This window comes from Planococcus citri, chromosome 2 (genome assembly GCF_950023065.1).
Source record: "Planococcus citri chromosome 2, ihPlaCitr1.1, whole genome shotgun sequence".
Classification (NCBI taxonomy): Eukaryota; Metazoa; Arthropoda; class Insecta; order Hemiptera; family Pseudococcidae; genus Planococcus; species Planococcus citri.
The window spans coordinates 12,274,896-12,297,847 of record NC_088678.1 but is presented as its reverse complement, the minus strand read 5'-3'; the positions used below and the strand labels follow the sequence as shown (position 1 = coordinate 12,297,847).

The following is a 22,952-nucleotide window of genomic DNA, read 5'->3' as shown; positions in this document are numbered from 1 at the left end:
ATTCAAAACGTCTAGAAATAGAATATCATTAGGTTGGATTTTTTTTTCCATATGGAAAATGACTTGAATTTGAGTTTTCAAAAATCCACCAAAATCCACCAAAATTCAAAAAATGAACTTCTGATTTTTGGCAAACTTCCTTCGCCTCTGAAAATGTATTTTTTTGGGCCAAAAACCGTCGAAAAATCCCTCCGCGCCCATTCGAAAAACGTGGTATTGGGTTCCAACAATTTTTGGAATCGTCTAAGAACTCAAATTTCGACCATACAATTTCAAAAATTGTAGCAGCCCATCACAAACCTCTTAGTCTTGAGAACACTCGACCGTAAACTTTTCTTCCAAGTATTTTATTTTTCAACCCAGCCCGAGGAAAATAAATCTTCCGGATCTAGTTACATTAAAATTTAAAATTTTATTGAGTAAAAAATAGTCAAAAATTATTATTATTCCATAATATGTACATTATCCTTAATTGTAGGTACTTACCTAACTAATTAATTTTTTTCATTATTTTTTTTTATCATCATAATCATAAGCATTTATGTAAAACAGTATCTTAAGCAGAGATGGGTACATACTTAATTTAAGGCATTGAAAATCCAAATGTTTAACGATGATTCTTTGTTTCTCCAACATTAATTATCAGCTAAACTACCCTTAATATACCTTCGCGCCTTCCAACGATAAGTATGCTATATCTGATACTCGTATATCTGGGTAGCCCAGGTATCGTTACGCGAGGAACGATTCGATCAGAAAAAAAGTCCTTTACACAGCTGAATACTGGAACGGGCATAATAATGGTTGATAAATATACATATCAATCTCACACAACCGTGATCGTCGTGACTCGTAATTCGTATGACAGTTCTTCAAACGATATCATCGATATAGATGTTTGTGTCGATTTGGGTGGCTGATATTCAGCAAGCAGGTCCCAGTAATGAAATAGAATTATATGTCCAGCGTGATATAACAAGAGTCCTGTAAAAAAAAAAAATGGAAACATTTTTTTAAAAATAATATTAAACTGGGTATGTAGGTAGGTAGGTAGGTAGGTAGGTAGTACATAGTATAGTGTAATATATTTATTTCTTGTCTTTGGGTCATTCCACGTCAATTGGACCAAGAAGTGGTAGAGGGTTCGGCGATTTTTTTTAAATTTTTCCTGTAGAAAGACCTTCCGAAGGGATGACTAATGGGGCAATTCCCAGCCCTCTAGCCCATTTTTAAAGGCAGCCAAGGGGTGTCAAAGTTTTCAGTGAACCTAAAATATCATGCATTTCAGCAATGGATTACTCGATAACCGCGATACCTACCAAAATGGATCATTTTCCCATAGTTGGAGGTTTTGAAAGGCTTTTTGGTGATATCATAAAAATCAGTGTTGCCACTTTTTTTCGTACAAAAAATTAGCTCAAAAAGTTTCGAAACGTAGTTTTCACATCGTTCTGACTCTCAAAAATTCTGAAAAAACTATATTATGGACAACTTTTTATGCTGAACAACATATTAAAAAATTGGGATGGTAACATGTTGCAAAGTTGATTTAAAAAAATTTAAAGTTTACGAAAAAATGCGATTTTTTTATTTAAAACATGAAAAAAAGTTTTGATAGGTGAGGTTGACCCTTTTGACCCCTATTTTTACGCATCCGTTGAAAAAGTTGAAAAAACCCTTTCACTCGATGATATGAACTCCTCACATAAAAATCAAAATTCGAAAAAATTCGATTTTCAATTTCAAACCTTAAAAAAAGTTTAAATTTATTCAGTTGTCTTATTTTGACCTCTTTCTGGCGTCTTTCATGAAAAAGTTGATAAAATTACACTCACAACAAAAAAATAAAAATTCGTTCATTTTTTTGAATTTTGATTTTTTGTGAGGAGTTCATATCATCGACTGAAAGGGGTTTTTCCACATAGAAGTTCTGACAGGCATAATGGCATATGTGGGTTTTGGGGCCTTTTCGTAGAGGTGATTGTGAGTGATTTTTGTGTGGCCAATTCTCAATCTGGTTGTAATGATTTCTTCAAGTCTATCTAGTTGAGATAGGTTTTTCCAAGGCTGAGTAGCTTTTTTGTGGTGAAAGAGCTCGTTTGATGTTTGAAGGGACCAAAAGTTTTGCTATTTCTCAAGTGTGCTTTGGGTGAAGATAGATTTAAGGTCGTCAGCTGTGATAAATGTGAGAAGAGAAAGAGTAGTGGCGGATTTTGCAATTTTATCTACAATTTCATTTCCTGTGATTCCAACATGGCTGGGTACATACATAAACTGGATGGAGTAGTTTGAATTTTGTAAATAAAATAGTTTTATGAATATTTTGAATTAGGGGGTGGTCAGAAAATAGATTTTGGATAGCAGTTAGTGAGCTGAGGGAATCACTCTGAATTAAGAAAGACTTTTTTTCTGATTCATAAGTGAGTATATCACAGAGGCAGTGTAAGATAGCTGTGAGTTTGGCAGTGTAAATCAAAGAGCAGCTATATGGATTTTAAAATTTGAAATTTTATCATTAATAGAGTAGGCATACCCTGAATGAAGTGTTGGTATTTTTGATCCATCTGTAAAGCAGAGATTGAATTTTTTGTATTCTGATAAGAGTTCAAGATAAATTTGTTTTATTAGGTACTAGTGGAGAGTGGATATTTTTTTGAGTAGTTAATAAGTTTAGTTATGTATTGACTTGAGGAGGCTTGAGGAAGTTGAGGAGCCGAGGGGGATATAATATTGTTTTTTGGATAAGTAAGTGTTTTAGGATTGATTTGAAGATCATTCAACATTGTGATGAAATTAGAAATGGGTCCTTCTACATATATGATCAAAATGTTGGGGGTTGGGTGGGTTAATTGAGTTTTGGAGTGGATGGGAAGGGTTGGTGGGTGCATTTGAGAAAAATTTGTTTGTTATGAGAGTTCTTCTAAAGTCTGGGGGTAATTCTGCTGCTTCACAATATAGGCTTTCTGTTGGAGAGGAATAGAGGGCTCCTATACGGATCCTTACCCACAAAGAAAAAAATTACAGGGGGCAGTGGTAATTCACTACTTAACAGTAGTGCTAAGTAGTAATTCACACCACATCAGTAGTGCTTTCAGTACTTGATTGTCAACTAAAAATCCCCCAATTAGGATGGGAGAGGAAGCAAAAAATTTCAAAGTTTTGAAGAATGCTATGCAAATATCAGATTATGTATTATGATTTAGAACATGAAGGACTGCAGATTTAAATTTAGGGTCCAATGATCTTCAACAAAAAATTCTGTGCAATTGAAAATCCAGATTTTAATACTGATATTGTACCTACTTTTTTTTTGAGAAGATTTGCGATTATACACCTTTTTGAGGCTCATTTTGGGTTTTGGGGTCACATGATCTTCAAAAATTATTTCTGAGTATTGAAAATCCCAATTTTGATACCAATATTTTACTATTTTTGTATCATTTTGGAAAATTTTCGACTTTGTACCACCCCCTTTGAAGTCCATTTTGGGAAGTTGAGATCAAATCGTTCTCAAAAATGAATTCTGTGTCCAAATATATTTTATGATTTTCAAAAATTAGGTCTGACGATCTACACCATTGAAAATCCAAATTTTCAATTCACACCAATATTGTGGCGGAGCGCCATCTTTGAGTAGTTAGAGAAAGTAGAGATTAAGATGTTTTTTAATATGATCGGAAGAAAACACGTTTTTAGAGTATAAAAATGTAATGATTTTATTTTCGTGAATTTATAAAATAAAGTTTCAATAAAATGGTGAAGTTTAATGTAGACATCATCACTAGGGCTAGGATTTTTATGATAATGCTTTTTTTTTGTGGCAACTTCCTATAGGGCATAAATATATTTTCTTTGCGTTTCATTCCATTCTGAGGCGAATGGTGAAAGTTGATAGTGCTTTTTTTTGCTTTTTTTGGGTGTAAATGCTTTAAAATGCTTATTTTGGGCCAAAAAGGCGGAAATTTTGCTTTTTTGGGGCTTTTTTTCGTCGTTAGCGCTTTTTTTTGGTAAAAAATTGGTAAAATGAGGAAATTAGTTCTAAAAATACAAAAATTTATCAACTTTTTGCACATTTTTGAAAGAAATTAATAATTGTTGAAAAAAGATCAGTTCAAAAAAACAAGGGAGGAAAAACTGAAAAATAGCAGATTCAGTTTTCATTTTTCAATTTTTATTTTATTATTATTTTTTTTTCAATTTTTAGTTTCAGTTTTTCCTTTTTTTTTCATTTTCTTCTTTTTGTTCATTTTGTTTCAAGTTGTACATATATTTAAGGGAGGTATCTTGCTGGGTTTGAAAAAACCTTCATTTTGATATGTAACATGGTAGGATTTGATAGCGCTTTTTTTTGCTTTTTTCTTACATTTTTAATGTTTTTTTATAGCGCTTAAAACGTGTTTGATAGCGCTTAAAAATCCTAGCCCTAATCATCACAAATATTGCACTTTTTTTTTGGAAAATTTACATTTTTGTACCTCCCCAGCTTTGGAGCCCATTTTCGGGGTTTGGTATTGAATGGTCTTCAAAAATTGATTCTGCGCCATTGAAAACTCCATTTTTTTTTTTTTTTTTTTTTTGTTGTTTTGGGTGTTTATAATTACACGATTATTACACCCGTGGCTAGAAGGGTTTAGATTTGGTTTATTAGGTTGGTGCTTTTAAGTAGGGTTATAAATTTTTGGATTTCAGAAGGGTTTGATATCAATAACATACTTTTTTTTAAATAATTTTGGTTTTTTACCTCCCCTTTTGGGATTTGGTGTAGAATGGCCATCAAAAATGAATTCTGTGCCATTGAAAATTCAAATTAGTCAAATTTTGATATCAATAATGTACTTCTTTAAAAAGTTATTTAACAATTTTGTACCTCCCCCATTGGTGCCCATTTTGGGGTTTGAGGTCAAATTGTCTTCAAAAATGAATTCTGAACCCATAAATTTGAGATTTTGATACCCATATATATTATTTTTTTTGATAATTTTTGGTTTTGTACTTTTGTATACCTCCCCTTCTGGAGCCCATTTTGGGGTTTGGGGTGAAATGATCTTCAAAAATAAATCCCATGCCATTGAAATTTCAAATTTTGACATCAATAGTGTACTTCTTTAAAAAATTTTCAATTTTGTGCCCCCCCCCCTTAGGGTGACAATGAAATTAAAATTTTGGATTTTTGAATACAGCACACCTTAAAAATGTGCTACGAGGTATCAAAAAATGATCCCCAAAGTTTCATCCCTCTAAGTTGATTTTAACCCGTGCCACAAGGGCCCCAAAGTTTGGAACATAATGCCCAAGCGCGACCTTACGAGTTCCACCGCGACGCGTGGTGGAGAAATTGTTGAATGCGCGCTACATGTACAAAGTGCAATGAAGTAACGATATACTGTATTTTTTGATTGATTTTTTTTCTCAGTTGCAAGTTGGCTTGAAAACAATTAATAAATTATATTTTCTATGAAAAAACACACTGAGCGTTCAACGCACTTTTGTTTTAGTTTTTGTACATTTCTCTGTACTTCTTCACCACCGCCAAAAAATTAAAAAGGTTGAAAGGATATAAATTTCACTTATAATACTTATTCAATATATTTTCACACATCTATCCATGTCCAATGACCATAATTTACCTCATATTCTCACTGAAAATTACTTCCATTGAATGAACATGACGTCATTGAAGAAAATCAGATTTTCATAAGGTAATTGATGGCCATTGAACATGATAGCGAGTGAAAAAATATTGAATTAGTATAATAAGTGAATTTTATATCCTTGTAACGTTTCGAATTTTATGCAGGTGTTGAAGAAGTGCAGAGAAACGCACCAAAACGTGAACTGAAGTGTGTTGAAAGCTCAATTTTTTTCCATAGCGGAATAAAATGAAAAAATTGCGTTTTTTCATAGAAAATATAATTTATTAATTGTTTTCAAGCCAACTTGCGACTGAGAACAAAAATCAATCAAAAAATACAGTATATCGTTACTTCATTGCACTTCGTACATGTAGCGCGCATTCAACAATTTCTCCACCACGCGTCGCGGTGGAACTCGTAAGGTCGCGCTCGGGCATTACGTTCCAAACTTTGGGGCCCTTGAGGCACGGGTTAAAATCAACTTAGAGGGATGAAACTTTGGGGATCATTTTTTGATACCTCGTAGCACATTTTTCAGGTGTGCTGTAAAAAAAATAATGGAAAAAAATTTTCCCCATGTATTTCATTGTCACCCTACCCCCCCCCTCTTTGGAGCTCATTTTGGGGTTGGGATCAAATAGTTTTCAAAAATGAAATCGACACTCTTGAGAACTTCACCAATCATTCATAGTTTCAAGTTTCAACATTCAAATTCACGAACTGTTGAAATATATTATTTAAATGCCCTATCTACTGTAGTACACTTAACTAGTAGTCAGGTGGTTAGGGTCGTATAGTCAGACATACATAGGTCCCCAGTTTGAATCCTCGATGAGGTATAGGTGTAGGAATTTTCTAAAAATGTTGTAGGCAGGAAAAATCATACAGGACCTGAGTATCACAACAATGATAAGGAAATTCAAAATAAAATTCTCCAACCCTATTTTTTTGATTTTTGAAAATTATTGCACCCCACTGATACTGATAGCAAGTAGTGAAACACTTCTGATACACACTTGGAAATGAGTAGTGTTTCCTAGTAAGGAATTGCCAGTAGTGATTTACTACACACACACTAGGCAGCAGTGAAATGCCATTGATTTGCGTTGGTGGATCAGTAGTGCTGCTCTACTGAGAAATCAGCAGTAATTCATCACTCATAATTTTGAGTAGGAGAAGTAAATCACTAATGGAAATTCCAGTACTAAGAAACACTGCTGATTTTCCAATAGACACCAGTGTACTTTTTCTGCGTGGGTGCTAGGGCTGAATTTTGAATTGTTTTTAGGATAGATATTAGAAGTTTTATTTGAGATATTTGCAAAACATGGGCTTCCATACTCAATATTAAATTATCATTGCTATTACTGTGCGAAATCTCAAGCAAATCGGTTCATTTGAAGAGGCTGTAGCCTTGTCAATGGAAATTTCAGCATAAAAATTCATCGTCGATTCGTTGACGAATTGCGAGGGAGAGCAATTTTTTTCAAGTTCGTCTACATATTGCTAAAATATCTCAAAAATGCAAAAATTTTCATTTTTTAGGTTTCTGATGGTATTTTAATTGGCAATAAGTGCCAACCTTGTAATTTTTTTCCTCAAAAATGAAAAAAATGTCAGTCCAATTTTTTGATATGTTATTTAGTCCAGGAAAAATAGCATTCCATTGGGAAAAATGGGGGAGAAAGCTGAATTTTGGTATACTGGTCCATTTTTTTGTGCTGAACACGAATCCGATGAGTCCCCGGTCGTCCCTGGTGTGCGTTCTCCCCTATTGTGGATCTAAGCCCCCCAAAACCAGTTTTTTGCAATTTTCTCCCCCGCATTGCATTTTAGCGAGAAATAAGTGGTCGGATAAGAATTTACGTCAAATTTCCGATCTAGTGATATATCAACTTTCTTTCTACCCCCAAGGGGGGTGGAACCACAACCATTCAAAAAAGGGGGTTCCCCAAAAAATACAAAAGGGCTATAGGCGCCTAAGAGGGGTGAAATGGTCCCCAAAAGCGTTTAACATGAAAGGTGGGTACCATAGAGAAACCTCTGCGCAAAAAATTTCAGATCCACACCCCCTCCCCTTTTTGCAGAACCCCCCTTTTTTGAAATTTCAGTAGCACTTTTCTCAGCCCCATTTCAACCGATTTTGAAAATTTTTCTGGAAGTTATGTATATCCTTGATAGGTATTCACACAAAAATTTTCAACCCCCTCCCCTCAAATTTACCCCTCAAAATGGCGTTTTTTTTCAAACTGATGCAATTTGCAACTGCAATTTTCCATTTTTGGTCATTTTGGAAAACTTGAAGCCCCACAGCTCTGACAAAAAAAAATTGAAAAAAAAATCTGGTTTGGGTCATTCGTCATCGATTGATGACCTCTAAACATGATCTGATTTTGAAAAAAAATCGAAGGCTCCTCGTACAAAAATCCACCGATTTGGCATAGAATGGCCCAATATACATTTAACAATATTATTTGGTTTGCAAATAGGTCGTGAAGGAAGAGGGAAAAAATAAATAAGTATATAAATGATAATAATAATTAAATAAAATAAAACAATAACATTTTTGACATGAAAATTTACAGGAAAAAATTACGCCAGAGAGTGTTTTTTTTCTCAGAATCATCACGCTGACTTGATTTTTTTATTATTGCAAATTTCAGAATTTTTTTAAGAGATTGATTTCAGATATTGAGATGCTAGATTTTGCAGTATCCTACACTTTTTCGCTTACAAAAGGCACACGTAATAGTTGATATATAACGATAAAAATTAAAATAATTGCGAAATGATTTTCATCGTTTGAGAAAAAAAGAGATTATTGACGAAATAAAATTTAAATCTTTAAAACATATTATGTACTTACCAATAAGCAAAGCACGTTGGAATTGTATGCTGACGTCACGGCTACTGAATTCAACTTTCTCGAAGTCAAAATGATCTACGATGCACATAACGGCCGCAGTGAGCACAGCAGCAAATAATATCCACATTGCTAATAAGACCGGCTTCATAAGAGATGGTTTTTTCTGAAAATATCATTTCATTAGGTAATTGAATATTCAAAAAGTTGACAATAACGAAATGATGAAAGTATAGGTAGGTAGTTAGTAGTTACCACTCACCAGTTCTACTCCAATCAGTCCGCTGATGCAAGTGCATGCAATAAAAAAGAGTATAAATTCATCCGTTTGAATCTTAAAAGAGTTCTCTGTAAAAAAAAATGACAATATCGAGATAGAAAATCTTTATATCATATCCACGTCATGGAGCAATTGATTATAGCATTAAAAAAACAACGATGGATATCGTGCGATTCAAAATACATAGGACTACAATCATCGTAAGGATTCATGCACTTTAATTACTTATTCAACATGCGCACGTTGGAATTCAATTTACCTGCTTCGATGCATTTTGAGATGAAGGCTTGGATTAAACTCAGCTAAAAAAAAAAAGAAGAAAGAAATAGAATTAAATATCTACCAAATTGAGTTACTTAAGCAATGGAGATCATTTTTCTAATAAGAGAATATACTTTAGTTACGTATAAAGGAATTCTGTGCGCCAAACCAAGAACAATTTGACACAAAGAAAATCATTTTAAAGCTTAAGTTTAGAACTGTCGAGGAAGAAACTTACCACAGGAAAACTCAGCAATACTATGGAGAGTGTTCTATTCGAGAACACAAGACATACCAATTTTTTTGTGATAATCATCATCTTAAAAATAAGTATAAACAGCAAGCAACTTAATATGTCCATTGTTACACTCGTATATATCTTGACCAACAACACAGAACCAACACAGTTCAACTACACGAATTTAATTTCAACTGAATTTCTTTTTTCTTCTTAAATGTATATATATTCACCAAATTTTAGGCTGAAAACTTCATTATTTTCATCGAAATCAACGCAGTTATCAAATTACTAATCGTTGCGCTTTGCCTTATGACGTGATCAGATAGAAATGGTAAAATAAACTGCAGAATATTTAACCATAGATATGTAGCTACGAATAGTCTGAAAGACACCTAGAGACTAAATTTGTTTGAAAAGAACTGAACCAGGTAGGCCTACTATGCATAGAACCGGTTATGCTAAAAGGTGAGAGAGTAGGTAGGGGGTGGTTGGAGGGTAGTTCTCGGAAGGATCTATTGTATTGACAGGAGTGTAGAAGAATGTCTTTAAACGTGAATACAGCGGAAACAGGAAACAGCGCCACGTTAGAATGACTCATTTCTAATTTCATCGCCATGTTGAATAATCTTCAAATCGATCCGGATGAAACTCTCATCCAAAAACCAATATTCTATCCCCCTCGGCTTCTCACGTTAAACCTCCTGAAGTGAAATTACGGTTGATTCATTACTAAAAAAAAAAAAACAATCACTGGCCATTGGTAGTAAGATCTAGCAATATCTTGAACTACCTACATATACTATACATATTAGAATACATACACTGAATTCAATTTCTGCTTTACAGATGGATAAAAAATAGGCCAACCAACACTCCCCTTCAGGGTATGCCTAATGCCTAATCTACGAGTATAAATGATTTAATTTTACATAATTTTAAAATTCATGAGTCATGACTGCTTTTGCTCTTCCTACCATAAATATTTGTACTTACTGCTGAACTCACTGAAGAGGAAAAAAACTTCAACCTTACCTACAAACTTCCTTTATTTTGGACTTGATGTACATTTTAAGTACATAGATACCTGGGCCATTCCACGCCAAATGAACCAAGAAGTGGTAGGGGGGTTCGGCGATTTTTTTGAAATTTTTCCTGTGGAAAGACCTTCCGAATGGATGATCAATGGCGCAAATCGCAGCCCTCTAGCCCATTTTTAAAGGCAGCCAGGGGGTGTCAAAGTTTTCAGTGAACCTAAAATACAAAGTTTTGATAGGTGAAGTTGACCCATTTGACCCCTATTTTTACGTATCTGTTGAAAAAGTTGAAAAAACTCTTTCACTCGACGAAAATTTTCAATTTCAAACATCAAAAAAGGTTTAAATTTATTCAGTTTTCTTATTTTTACCTCTTTCTGGCGTATTTCATGAAAAAGTTGATAAAAAATACTGCACTCATGAAAAAAATAAAAATTCGTTCATTTTTTGAATTTTTTTGAATTTTGATTTTTTTGTGAGGAGTTTACAACTTTTTCAACAGATACGTAAAAATAGAGGTCGAATGGGTCAACTTCACCTATCAAAACTTTTTTTCATGTTTTAAATCAAAAAATCACATTTTTTTCGCGAACTTTAAATTTAAAAAAATTAATTTTGCAACATGTTACCATCCCAATTTTTTAATATGTTGTTCAGCATGAAAAGCTACCCATAATATATTTTTTTCAGAATTTTTGAGAGTCGGAACGATGTGAAAACTACGTTTTGAAACTTTTTGAGCTAATTTTTTGTACGAAAAAAAGTGGCAACACTGATTTTTATGATATCACCAAGAGGCCTTTCAAAACCCTTAACTATGGGAAAATGTTTCATTTTGGTAGGTATCACGGTTATCGAGTAATCCACTGCTGAAATGGATGTATTTTAGGTTCATTGAAAACTTTGATACCCCCTGGCTGCCTTTAAAAATGTGCTAGAGGGCTGCGATTTGCGTCATTGGTCACCCCTTCGGAAGATCTTTCCATAGGAAAAATTTCAAAAAATTCGTCGAACCCCCCTACCACTTCTTGGTCCAATTGACGTGGAATAACCCACCTACTATTCAATGCCATGCAAGTTTTGATAGTAGAAAATGTCGTTAGTGGATTTCAATTTTTGATTATAATATATAACTTTAGAGTGGTTCACGATAAAAAAAAAGTTGCACGATTTTGACTAAATTCAGTGAACACATTATTTTATTTTGAGTTCAAAGTCAATCGGAAAAATGTTTAGCTCTGAAGGTGATCCTAGAGGGAAGATATGGGTCTTCAAAGATAAACATTTTTGAAAGAAATTGTTTTTTCTTTCAATTTTAAAATTTTACATTTGGAAAGCGAAAAAACTCCAAAATCAAGTTGAAATTTTGCTGTAAGTATAGCCTCTGAAGGTTATGTCTGCTTTGATACCTGTCTGGCTCTTGAAGGTCGCATGTTTACCTGTCTGTCTATCTATCTGACATCTTGAGGTCATTGATCTGCTGGTCTGGATTCTCAAGGTCACTGGATTTCATGTGTAGCTATACTCAAAGTAATCTGTCTTTCTGATCTCTTAAGGTCAATGACCCGTCTGTCTGGCCTTTTTCAAGGTTTTCTGTACTCGCTGTTGGGGTTTTCGAGGTCAATGGCTTACCTGTCTAGCCTCTCAGGGCTATCTGCGTGCCTGTCTGGCTTCCAAAGGTCTGTCTGTTTGTCCGTCTGTCTATCTGTCCAAATGTCTCAACCACCACCCCCCCCCAAATTGATTCATACATAAGGTCTAGAAATGAATAAATTTTCTGAATTCATCTATCTGAATTAGGTTCAAAATTTTATTTTTCCGTGTGGAAAAGGACCTGAATTTGAATTTTCAAAAATTCATCAGAAATCGAAAAATGAACTTCTGCACTTAAAATTTGTTCACCTATAGTGGTGTATTTTTAGATCCTATTTATTTTTCAAACGTGAGAAGACCTTTGGGGTAGTCAACCATAAAATGTATAGAAATAGATGTTCAATCGCAAAACTGTCAGTCTCACAGTGATCCAAAGGTCTCAAAATTTTGATTTTTGGCAAATTTCCTTCACCTCTGAAAAAGTATTTTTTGGGCCAAAAACTGTCAAAAAAATCCTCCCTCCCAACAAAGTCGAAAAACGTGATATTGGTTTCCTAAAATTTTTGGAATTGTCTAAAAATTCGAATTTCGTCGACCATGCAATTCTAAAAATTGTAGCAGCCCATCACAAACCTCTTAGTCTTAAGGTCATTCGACCGTAAATTTTTCCTCCAAGTATTTTATTTTTCAACCCAGCCGAAGGAAGTGATCCATTCGCGAACGAATCGATTCATTCGCTCAATTTTTGGTGGATCATTCACAAACGAATTGAATTATTTTTTGTGCATCTTTCGGGAACGAATTGATTTGTATAAGTGAATCATTCGCGAACGAATTGATTCGTATAAGTGACTCGTTCGCTAACGAATCTATTCGTACAAGTGACTCGTTCGCGAACGAATTGATTCGTACAAGTGACTTGTTCGCGAGCGAATCGATTCATTTACTCAAGTTTTGATGAATCATTCGTGAACGAATTGATTCGTATTAGTGACTCATCTACGAACGAATCAATTCATTCGCTCAATTTTTGGTGAATCATTCACGAACGAATTGAATTATTTTTTGTGCATCTTTCGGGAACGAATTGATTTGTATAAGTGAATCATTCGCGAACGAATTGATTCGTATAAGTGACTCGTTCGCGAACGAATTGATTCGTATAAGTGACTCGTTCGTGAACGAATCGATTCGCTTAAGTGATTCGTTCGCGAACGCATTGATTCATAAATTAAAGAATTGATCAATTCGTTCATGAATGATTCATCAAAAATTGATGGTCGTTTTAGTACTTTGTAGGAATCGTGCAGGTCTAGTGAGATTTCAAATTTGATCAAAATTGGTTCAGCCGTCCTTGAACTTCGACCATAGGTACCTTACCTACAATTCCAAAAATTGTAGCAGCCCCATCACAAACCTCTTAGTCAGTCTTAAAGTCACTGGACCATCCGAAGGTGAATAACAACTTAATACTTATTTCTTCCTGAAATCTTTCGTAGGTGTTTTGTTACATTAAAATTTCAAAGCTGAGAAAATTTTACTTATTGAGTAAAAAATAATGGAAAATTACTTGCATACCATTATAGGTATCTACATTATCCTTAATAGTAGGTACTTAATTAATTAATTTTTATCACTATTTTTTTTTTTATAATCATAAACATTTAAAGCAGTAACTTAAGCAAAGACTGGTGCTTAAACGCTGATTGTTTCTGAAACATTAATTATCAGTGCTTCAGACGATGGATTCGATTTAGACGTTTGGGTCGATTTGGGTGGCTGATATTCATCAAGCAGGTCCCAGTAATGAACTAAAATGACATGTCCAGCGTAAATTAACAAGAATTCTGTAAAAAAAAATCGAAACAAATTATTTTTCTAAAAAACATTGAACTGAGTAGGTAGGTAACGATAAAAATTAAATAATTGCGATAATTTTCATCCGTTTGAGAAAAAATGAGATTATTGACGAAATAAAATCTAAATATGTTTAAAACATTAATTACTTACCAACAATCACAGCATACTGGAATTGAACGCTGACGTCACGGCTCTTGAACTGGGCATTCTTAAAATCAAAGTCTTCCACGATATGATGAATGCAAGTAGTCAACGCACCAACAATTAATATCAGTATTACCAACAATACTGGGCTAAGAAGAAATTCTTTTTTCTGAAAGAAAAATTTCATTAGTAGGTATGTACCTTGAATATTCAAAAAGTTGCCTATAACGAAATAAAATTAGTATAGGTAGTTACCACTCACTTTTTCAATGCCAATCAGTCCGCAGATGCAAGTACATACCAAAAATAAGGCTATCAAGTCAGTAGTTTTAACCTCAAAAGAGCCCTCTGTAAAAAAAAAAAAACAAATGACAATAGGTACCAAAATTACTGAACAGAAAATCTTCATATCATATCCACGTCATCGAGGAGCAATTGATTAGCAAAAAATGGACATCGTACTATTCAAAAATAAGCTTATAATCATCGTAATGATTTATGCATTTCAATTACGTAGGTATTCAACAGAGACAGACACACGTAGGAATTATATTTACCTGTTTCGATGAATTTAGAGATGAACCCGTCAATAAAACTCAGCTAAAAAAAATAAAATAAAATAGAATTAAAATACCTGATTATACTTAGTTAATGGAGATCATTTTTCTAATAAGGAAATGATAATTTAGTTAAGTATGTGCATAAAGGAATACTGTGATAAGTAGGTGTGCCAAACCAAGAAGGGGAATAATTTGACACCAAAAAACTAATTACCTATTTTAAAGTCGAAATTTAAAACTGTCGAGGAGGAAAACTTACCACAGGAAAACTCAGAAATGCTATGGAGACTGTTTTATACGAGAACAATTTTTCTGTCTTGATCGTCAAAACAAATATCAACAGCAACAAAATTATTAACATTGTTACTCAATTATATCCTAACCAACAACACAGAACCAATGCTTCAACTACCTACACAAATTTCATTTCAACTAGATTTCTTTTTTCTTTTTATATATGTAACCAATTTTTGAATGAAAATTTCATTATTATCATCATTATCAATCAACGTATATTAGTAGTTATTAAATTCCTAATCATTGAGCCTTATGACGTCATTAGATAGAAATTAATCATAGATAGGTAGCTGAAATTTTCAGATATCTAATTAAAGATCACCTATCTATCAATCATGTGTTTTATTTAAACGTTCTTTTTTACAAATCTTCTCTTTGAAATTTTGACCATAAATTAGAATGACGCATTTCTAATTTCTTCACAATTGTGCCTAAACTGACTGAAAGGATTACAAAGATGGAGAATCCGATTTTTTCGTATGCTGCAGCATATGTTCTACCCAACCCTTTTTACGAGCATTTCTTTGAAATTGTGAAATTCAAAACTTCAGCGGATGAGGCTCCAAATGTCTCGAAACGCCTCACCGATTGATTCATAAGGTCTAGAAACGAATATATTTTCATTCTTCTACCCAAATTAGGTTCGAAATTGGAGTTTTCCAACTGAAAAATAACCTGAATTTGAAATTTCAAAATCCACCAAAAATCAAAAAATGAACTTCTGCGATTGAAATTTTTCCATTTAGTGGTGTATTTTCAGATACCGATTTTTTTCAAAAGTGAGAAGGCCCCCCTCCCCCCTCAAGGAAGTCAACCACAAAATTTATAGCTGCCTAATCGCTACATTACCGATCTCACAGGGGTCCAAAGGTTTCAAAATTTTGATTTTTGGTCAATTTCACCAGTAAAAAAAATGAAAAAATGTGTATGTCAATGCGACAGAAAGTCCTAAGGTCCATTGCCGTGAAGTATTTTTTGGGCCTCAAATATTCGAAAAATTTCCCAATATGTATTTCTTCCTGAAATCTTTCGTATTTTGTTACTCACATTAAAAGTTTAAAGCTGAGAAAATTTTATTGACTAAAAAGTAATTGAAAATTACAATACTTATTGAATGTCATAATAATTACCTATATTATCCTTAATTAGTTGGCACCTACTTAATAATTGATTAATTTTTATCATTTTTTTGTTAATCATAAACATTTAAAACAGTAACTTAAGCAGAGATATTTAATTTAAAGCGTTGAAAATTCAAATGAGCATGCAACCTAAACGGTAGCAGTTTATAACGGTGATTGTTTCTCAAACAATTGGGGAATGGGATTCTTTTGAGAGCTAGAGTTGACTTCTGGAGTTGGGAGGGTCAAAGTTGAAAATTACACAAAGGTCATTTTTTTGGAGGGGCATAACATGACCCCAAATAGATGAAAAGGGTCCAAAATCATACCATCGGACAGTATTTCTATTGTGATCAACACATCCAAATTTCAGCTTCCTAGGTCATCCCCACTCTTTTTAAGATAAAAAAAACGAAAATAGTGGCAAAATAAGGGGATTTTCACCTTAATTCCGCTTTAAATGGGGTGGGAATGATCTAGGAAGCTGAAATTTGGATATGTTGATCACATATGGAGTACTGATCGATGGTATGATTTTGGACCCTTTTCATTCATTTGGGGTCATGTTATGCCCCTCCAAAAAAATGACCTTTGTGTAATTTTCAACTTTGACCCTCCCAACTCCAGAAGTCAACTCTAGCTCTCAAAAGAATCTCATTCCTAAAGTTTGACTTAATTTTATCACTTAGAACAGGTTACAAGTCCCAAGTCATAAAATGTAAAATTATTAAAATCACGTCACTTTGATGGGTCGTAGCGCCACCCCCCTTGAGGCTTGGGAGTTGGTCGATAGCTTATTTGATAGGTATTGGAGAGGATATGAAATGATCATTGAGCTCATTTTACTCAAAATTCAATATTTCAGGAGTTCTTGACGAAAAACTGATTTTGGGAGGCTTTGATCCACTGTAGGGGGGTTAGCTCGTGGGGTAGGGGCGAGGACTTTTAGTATGTTGTTCAGCATACCACCCTAGACAATATTCACCATAAAAAACTTTGATCGCAATAATGTTTGGATCAAATTGCATTTTGACTGGGCTAATAACTAGTGGACACCTTCATTTTGAGTTGAAAGTCAATCATCAGCTCCGAAGATACTCCTGAAGGGGGTGGGGGATATGGGTTCTCAAAGATAGGACATCCAAGGTCATTGATCCGTCCATCCGGCTTTTCAAGGTTGTTTGTAATCCTGTTGGGTTTCTCGAGCCTCTCGAGGTCACTGACCTACCTGTCTATAGCTTCTGATGGCAAGTTTGTGTGCCTGTCTGGTTTTCCAAGGCTTGTCTGTCTGGCCTTTCAAGGTCATTGACTCGTATTTGTGTATCCTCAAGGTCACTGACTTACCGATTTAGGCTTTGTTGAAATATGTAATTCCGATTCCAAAAATAATTTTTTTCTTGCCAATATTGAAAGAAGCCTTTTATTTGAAGCTTTCCACAATCACGTAGGTACATTTTAAACTTTCAAGACATTTTTTGAACAAAAAAAAATGTCTTACCATACTTTTAATTTTTGCCAAAATTAGATCTCTAACCGTAAACAAAATGAAAATGTGACTAGAAATTGTGGTTTTTTTTTGAATAAACTCAATCATTTGATATTTTTAACGATTTCTGCATTTTTTGGAATGAAATTTTGAAAAATTTGGAATCTTGTAAAACATTTTATTTCTTGTTTGGTGATCTGAAATTTTTTAGATGCACCCGGTGAATCTTCATTTTGTATCCCATAAAAAAAAAACAACAACAAGTAAACTCACAAAAACGAGCGAAATTGACGATAAATGACTGCGAGAGGTTCCTTTGTCAGTAGATACATTTATTCAACATTAAATATAAATTTTTTTAAATAATTGCATTTGTTGAAAAAAAATGAACAAAAAACAATAAAGCTGCTTATAGGTAAGTATGTTGATATCAAAAATTTTCAAGAAACGAAAAAAACTGATAAAAATAAAATTACCTATATACATAAGTAGGTACACATGGATTTTTATGGAATACAAGGTGTTAGAACTACTCACCTAATGTACGTCTCGAAACCCCCACTTATCTATTCATATAAGGTCTATAAATAAATAAATTTTCAAAATTCAACTATCAGAATTAGGTTCAAAATGTAATTTTTCCATCTGGAAAATGACAGCTGGATTTAAATTATCAAAAATCGAAAAATGAACTTCGTCTGTACTCAAAATTTTTTCATTCAGTGGTGTATTTTTATAGATCATGATTTTTTTTTTTCGAAAGTGAGAAGACCCCCGGGATAGTCAAACACAAAATTTATAGCTAGATACCCAATCGCAACATTACCAATCCCACAGGGATCCAAAGGTCTCAAAATTTTGATTTTTGGTCAATTCCACCTGTAGAAAAATTAAAAAATGTGCCTAACAAAGCAAAATACTTATAGTAGTAATTCTTAGAATATGTCAAGCACCAGAAAGTCATAAGGACCATGCGGTATATTTCGGGCTTCGAATGTTTAAAAGATTTCCCAAAATTGGTGAAGAAAACACGGTTGGGCAGCTACAACTTCGGGAATCTTTTCTAGTCACGAGTGGTGTTTCTTGAAGTTTTGATGTGATTTCAAGTCTGCGCCTCCGAAAGGGTATTTTTTTGGGTCCGAAACAGTCAAAAATCCACCCTTTCTCCAAAAAATCGAAAAATGTGATATTGTGTTCCTACATTTTTAGAATTGTCTAAAAATTCGAATTTCGTCGACCATACAATTTCAAAAATTGTGACAGCCCATCACAAACCTCTCAGTCTTAAGGTCACTCGACCGTCAATTTTTCTTTAAAGTATTTTATTTTTCAACCCAGCCAAAGGAAAATAACAAACTACCTAATATTTCTTCCTGAAATCTTTCGTACTTTGCTACACTAAAATTTCAAAGCTGAGAAAATAATACATTATCCTTAATAGTAGGTACTTAATTAATTCATTTTCATCATTATTTTTTTTTATAATCATAAGCATTCAAAACAACCAACTTAAGCAGAGATGGGTACTCAATGGCATTGAAAATCCAAATGTTTAATGCAGATAGTACTTCAGACGATGGATTCAATCTAGACGAATATGTCCAAGTCCATTATGGGTAGCTGATATTCACCAAGGAGGTCCCAGTAATAAGATGAAATGATATGTCCAATGTAAAGAAGCTCGAGTTCTGTGGGAAAAAAATGGATACAATTATTTTTCTGAAAAATATTGAACTGGATATGTAGGTATTTGAGCAGTTCGTTTTTGCAGTACGCTTTTTCATTGACAAAATACATTACCTATACAATATAAGTAAGGATAAAAATTGAATAATTGCGATCATTTTCATAATTTTGAGCAAAAATGAGATTATTGACGAAATAAAATCTAAATGTTTAAAACATATATTCACCAGCCATCAAAACTTCTTGGAATTCTATGCTGACGTCACGGCTACTGAATCGGCCACTCTTAAAGTCAAACTCTACCACGATATAATGAATGCAAAGAGCCAACACAGCAACAATAAAAAACAATATTGTCCATAAGACCGGCTTCAAAAGAGATGGTTTTTTCTGAAAATATAATTTCATTAGTACCTACCTTGAATATTCAAAAAGTTGACCATAATGAATTAAAAGTATAGGTAGTAACCACTCACCTTTTGAATGCCAATCAGTCCGCTGATGCAAATATATAAAAAATGGAAGGCTACCATAATGTCAATCGTTTGAACCTCAAAAGAGTCTTCTGTAAAAAAAAACAAAACAAATGACAATACCTAAATTACTGAATAGAAAATCTTCACATCATTGAGCAATTGATTTGCAAAATAAGCATCATCGTAATCGATTCATGCATATCAATCATGTATTCAACAGGCACACGTAGGAATTAAATTTACCTGCTTTGGTGAACTTTGAGAGCAAGGAGCCAATAATACTCAGCTACAAAAAAAAAAAAAAAAAAAAAAGGAAATAGAATTAAATACCTGATTAAGTTAATGGAGATCATTTTTCTACTCGTAATAAGGAAAGATAATTTAGTTAGGTATGGGTCGTTCCACGTCAATTCGACCAAGAAGTGATAAGTGGGGTAGGCGATCTTTTTGAAATTTTTCCTGTGGAAAGATCTTCGGAAGGGATGACCTATGGCGGAAATCGCAGCTCTCTAGCCGTTTTTAAAGGCTGCTAGGGGGTGTCAAAGTTTTCAGTGAACTTGAAATATCATCGATTTCAGCGGTGGATTATTCGATAACCGCGATACCTACCAAAACGGAACTTTCTCCAATAGTTAGGGATTTTGAAAGGCTTTTTGGTGATATGATAAAAATCAGTGTTGTCACTTTTTTTCTTAAGAAAAATTAGTTCGAAAAGTTTTAAAACGTAGTTTTCATATCGTTGCAACTCTCAAAAATTCTGAAAAAAATATATTATGGACAACTTTTCATGCTGAATAAACATATTAAAAAATTAGGATTGAATTATTTCATAAAGTCGATTTAAAAAAATTGAAAGTTTGCGAAAAAATTCGATTTTTTAATTTAAAGCATGAAAAAAAGTTTCGATTGGTGAAGTTGGCCCATTTGATCAATACTTTTACGTATATCCTTTGAAAAAATTGAAAAAACTTTTTCACTCGATGAAATGAACTCATCACAAAAAAATCAAAATTCAAAAAATTTCAATTATCAAATTCCAAACATCAAAAAAAGTTTAAATTTATTCAGTTTTCTTATTTTGACTTTTTTCTGGCGTATTTCATGAAAAAGTTGATAGAAGTCACACTCGTAGCAAAAAAATTAAAATTCGTTTCTTTTTTGAATTTTTTCGACTTTGATTTTTTTTGTGATGAGTTCATTTCATCGAGTGTTGGGGGGTTTTCAACTTTTTTAACGGATACTTAAAAATAGGGATCAAATGGGTCAACTTCACCAGTTGAAACTTTTTTTCGTGTTTTTAGTCAAAAAATCGCATATTTTCGCAAACTTTTAATTTTTTTAAATCGACTATACGAAATTTAATGCCATTCCAATTTTTTAATATGTTGTTCAGCATGAAAAGTTATCCATAATATATTTTTTTCAGAATTTTTGAGAGTCGAAACGATATGAAAACTACGTTTTGAAACTTTTCAAGCTAATTTTTCGTACGAAAAAAAGTGGCAACACTGATTTTTATGATATCACCAAGAAGCCTTTCAAAACCTCTAACTATTGGAAAAAGTTCCATTTTGGTAGGTATTGCGGTTATCGAGTAATCCACTGCTGAAATGGATGACATTTTTGGTTCACTGAAAACTTTGACACCCCCTGACTGCCTTTAAAAACGGACTGGAGGGCTGAAAATTGCGCCATTAGTCATCCCTTCGGAAGGTCTTTCCACAGGAAAAATTTCAAAAAAAATCGCCGACCCCCCTACCACTTCCTGGTCGAATTGACGTGGAATGACCCTCATGTGTATAAAGGAATACTCTGATAGGTGTGCCAAACCAAAAAGGAACAATTTGACACCAAAAAACTAATCATTTTAAAGTCGAAATTTAAACTTACCACAGGATAACTCAGCAATGCTATGGAGACGATTTTATACGAGAACACACCACATACCAATTTTTTTGTCATAATTATAATAATAAAAAGAATTATCAAACTGCGACAAACGTATGTATATATTACCGTATTCACTTGTACCTAGGTACTTATATCTGAACCAACAACACTGAGCCAACACAGAACAAACACAGTTCAACTAACGATAAGTAAACAAAATTCATTTCAACTGCATTTCCTTTTTCTTCTTATATATATCCCTAATTTTTGAATGAAAACTTCATTATCATCATTATCATCAACGTATAGTTATCAGATTCCTAATCATTGAGCCTTATGACGTGAATGAATGACGTGATTAGATATAAATTATAAAATAAACTATATTTAAACATAGATAGCTGAAATTTTAAAATATCTAATTATGGGCTATCTATAGGTACCTACCTATCTACATATCAGTAGTATGTTTTAAACATTTTTTAAAATAAATCTTCTGTATCTCTTCGAAATTTTGACCATATTAGAATGACTCATTTCTGAATGATCTTCAAATCACTAAAGAAGAAAAAACTTCAACCTTACCAACCTACTTCCTTTATTTTGGACTTGACATATTATGTACAACTTTGGTAGGCCCATTCAATTCCATGCAAGTTTCGATAGGTTAGGTGCAACATGGAATGTCGTCAATGGATTAAAATTCTTGATTAACTACCAATGTATTTAACCTTTGGGTGCTTGACGAAAAAAAATTTGAAGTATTTTTTCATCAAATTTAGTGATTTTAATTCAAAGTTGAAGAAAGTCTCCCAGAAAATTGTTTACCTTCAAAGGTGCTCCTGGAGGGGAGATGTACTGGGTCCTCAAAGAAATGATATTTTTGAAAAAAATGGGTTTCTTCAGTTTTAAATTTCTTAATTTGGAAGGCATTAAAATTTCATCGTAGATAATATGGCCTCTCAAGGGTTTATTGTCTACCTGCCTGGCCTCTAGAGGTTGTCTGTCTGTTTGTCAGGTCTTTTGGGGTCATTGACTCGTCTTTCAGGCTTCCCAAGGTCCCCTGTTTTCCTGTCTGTCCGTCTGCTTTTACCTCTGAAGGTCCTTGACCCGCCTCTCTGGGCTTTCAAGATCACTGGCCTACATGTTTAGCCACTCAATGTCGTTTTTATACCTGTCTGTCTGGCCTTTTAAGTCAATTATCCGTCAGTGCGTTTTCCCAGGTCATTGACCCGCCAGTCTGCACGCTTTTCAGGGTTTTCGAGATCACTGACCTACCTACCCAGCCTCTGATGGCTATCTGCAAACCTGTCTGGTGTTCCAAGATCTGTAGGTATGTCTGAATTTTTGAGCGTTTTCAAGGTCACTGATCTACCAGTCTAGACTTCCAAGGTCGTTTGTTCGTCTGTCTGATCTCTCCAAGTCATTAGATCGTCAAAAAAAATTACCTATTTAAACCTTAATTCTCATTTTTGCCAAAATTGGATGTTTAACAGGTGAATATAAGTGAAATGTGACTGTACAAAT

The 22,952-nt window shown here is 33.6% G+C and overlaps 3 protein-coding genes across 3 annotated transcripts; all 3 read right to left on the bottom strand.

Annotated features, from left to right (window-relative positions):
- Window positions 1-395: 395 nt before the first annotated feature.
- Window positions 396-9,679, bottom strand: LOC135833608 (uncharacterized). The gene is made up of 5 exons (XM_065347383.1): window positions 9,276-9,679; window positions 9,036-9,078; window positions 8,759-8,844; window positions 8,500-8,662; window positions 396-984 (listed from the first exon to the last, which is right to left on the bottom strand). Exons 1-5 carry the CDS (start codon window positions 9,396-9,398, stop codon window positions 827-829), a joined length of 573 nt encoding a protein of 190 aa, XP_065203455.1. The 5' UTR covers window positions 9,399-9,679; the 3' UTR covers window positions 396-826.
- Window positions 9,680-13,423: 3,744 nt separating this feature from the next.
- LOC135834693 (uncharacterized) lies at window positions 13,424-14,923 on the bottom strand. Its single transcript, XM_065348644.1, has 5 exons — window positions 14,729-14,923; window positions 14,467-14,509; window positions 14,172-14,257; window positions 13,916-14,078; window positions 13,424-13,752 (listed from the first exon to the last, which is right to left on the bottom strand). Exons 1-5 carry the CDS (start codon window positions 14,828-14,830, stop codon window positions 13,601-13,603), a joined length of 546 nt encoding a protein of 181 aa, XP_065204716.1. The 5' UTR covers window positions 14,831-14,923; the 3' UTR covers window positions 13,424-13,600.
- A 2,761-nt stretch (window positions 14,924-17,684) lies between these two features.
- On the bottom strand, window positions 17,685-21,684 carry LOC135834692 (uncharacterized). Its single transcript, XM_065348643.1, has 5 exons — window positions 21,426-21,684; window positions 19,779-19,821; window positions 19,536-19,624; window positions 19,287-19,449; window positions 17,685-19,061 (listed from the first exon to the last, which is right to left on the bottom strand). Exons 1-5 carry the CDS (start codon window positions 21,495-21,497, stop codon window positions 18,961-18,963), a joined length of 468 nt encoding a protein of 155 aa, XP_065204715.1. The 5' UTR covers window positions 21,498-21,684; the 3' UTR covers window positions 17,685-18,960.
- Between the last annotated feature and the right edge of the window lie 1,268 nt (window positions 21,685-22,952).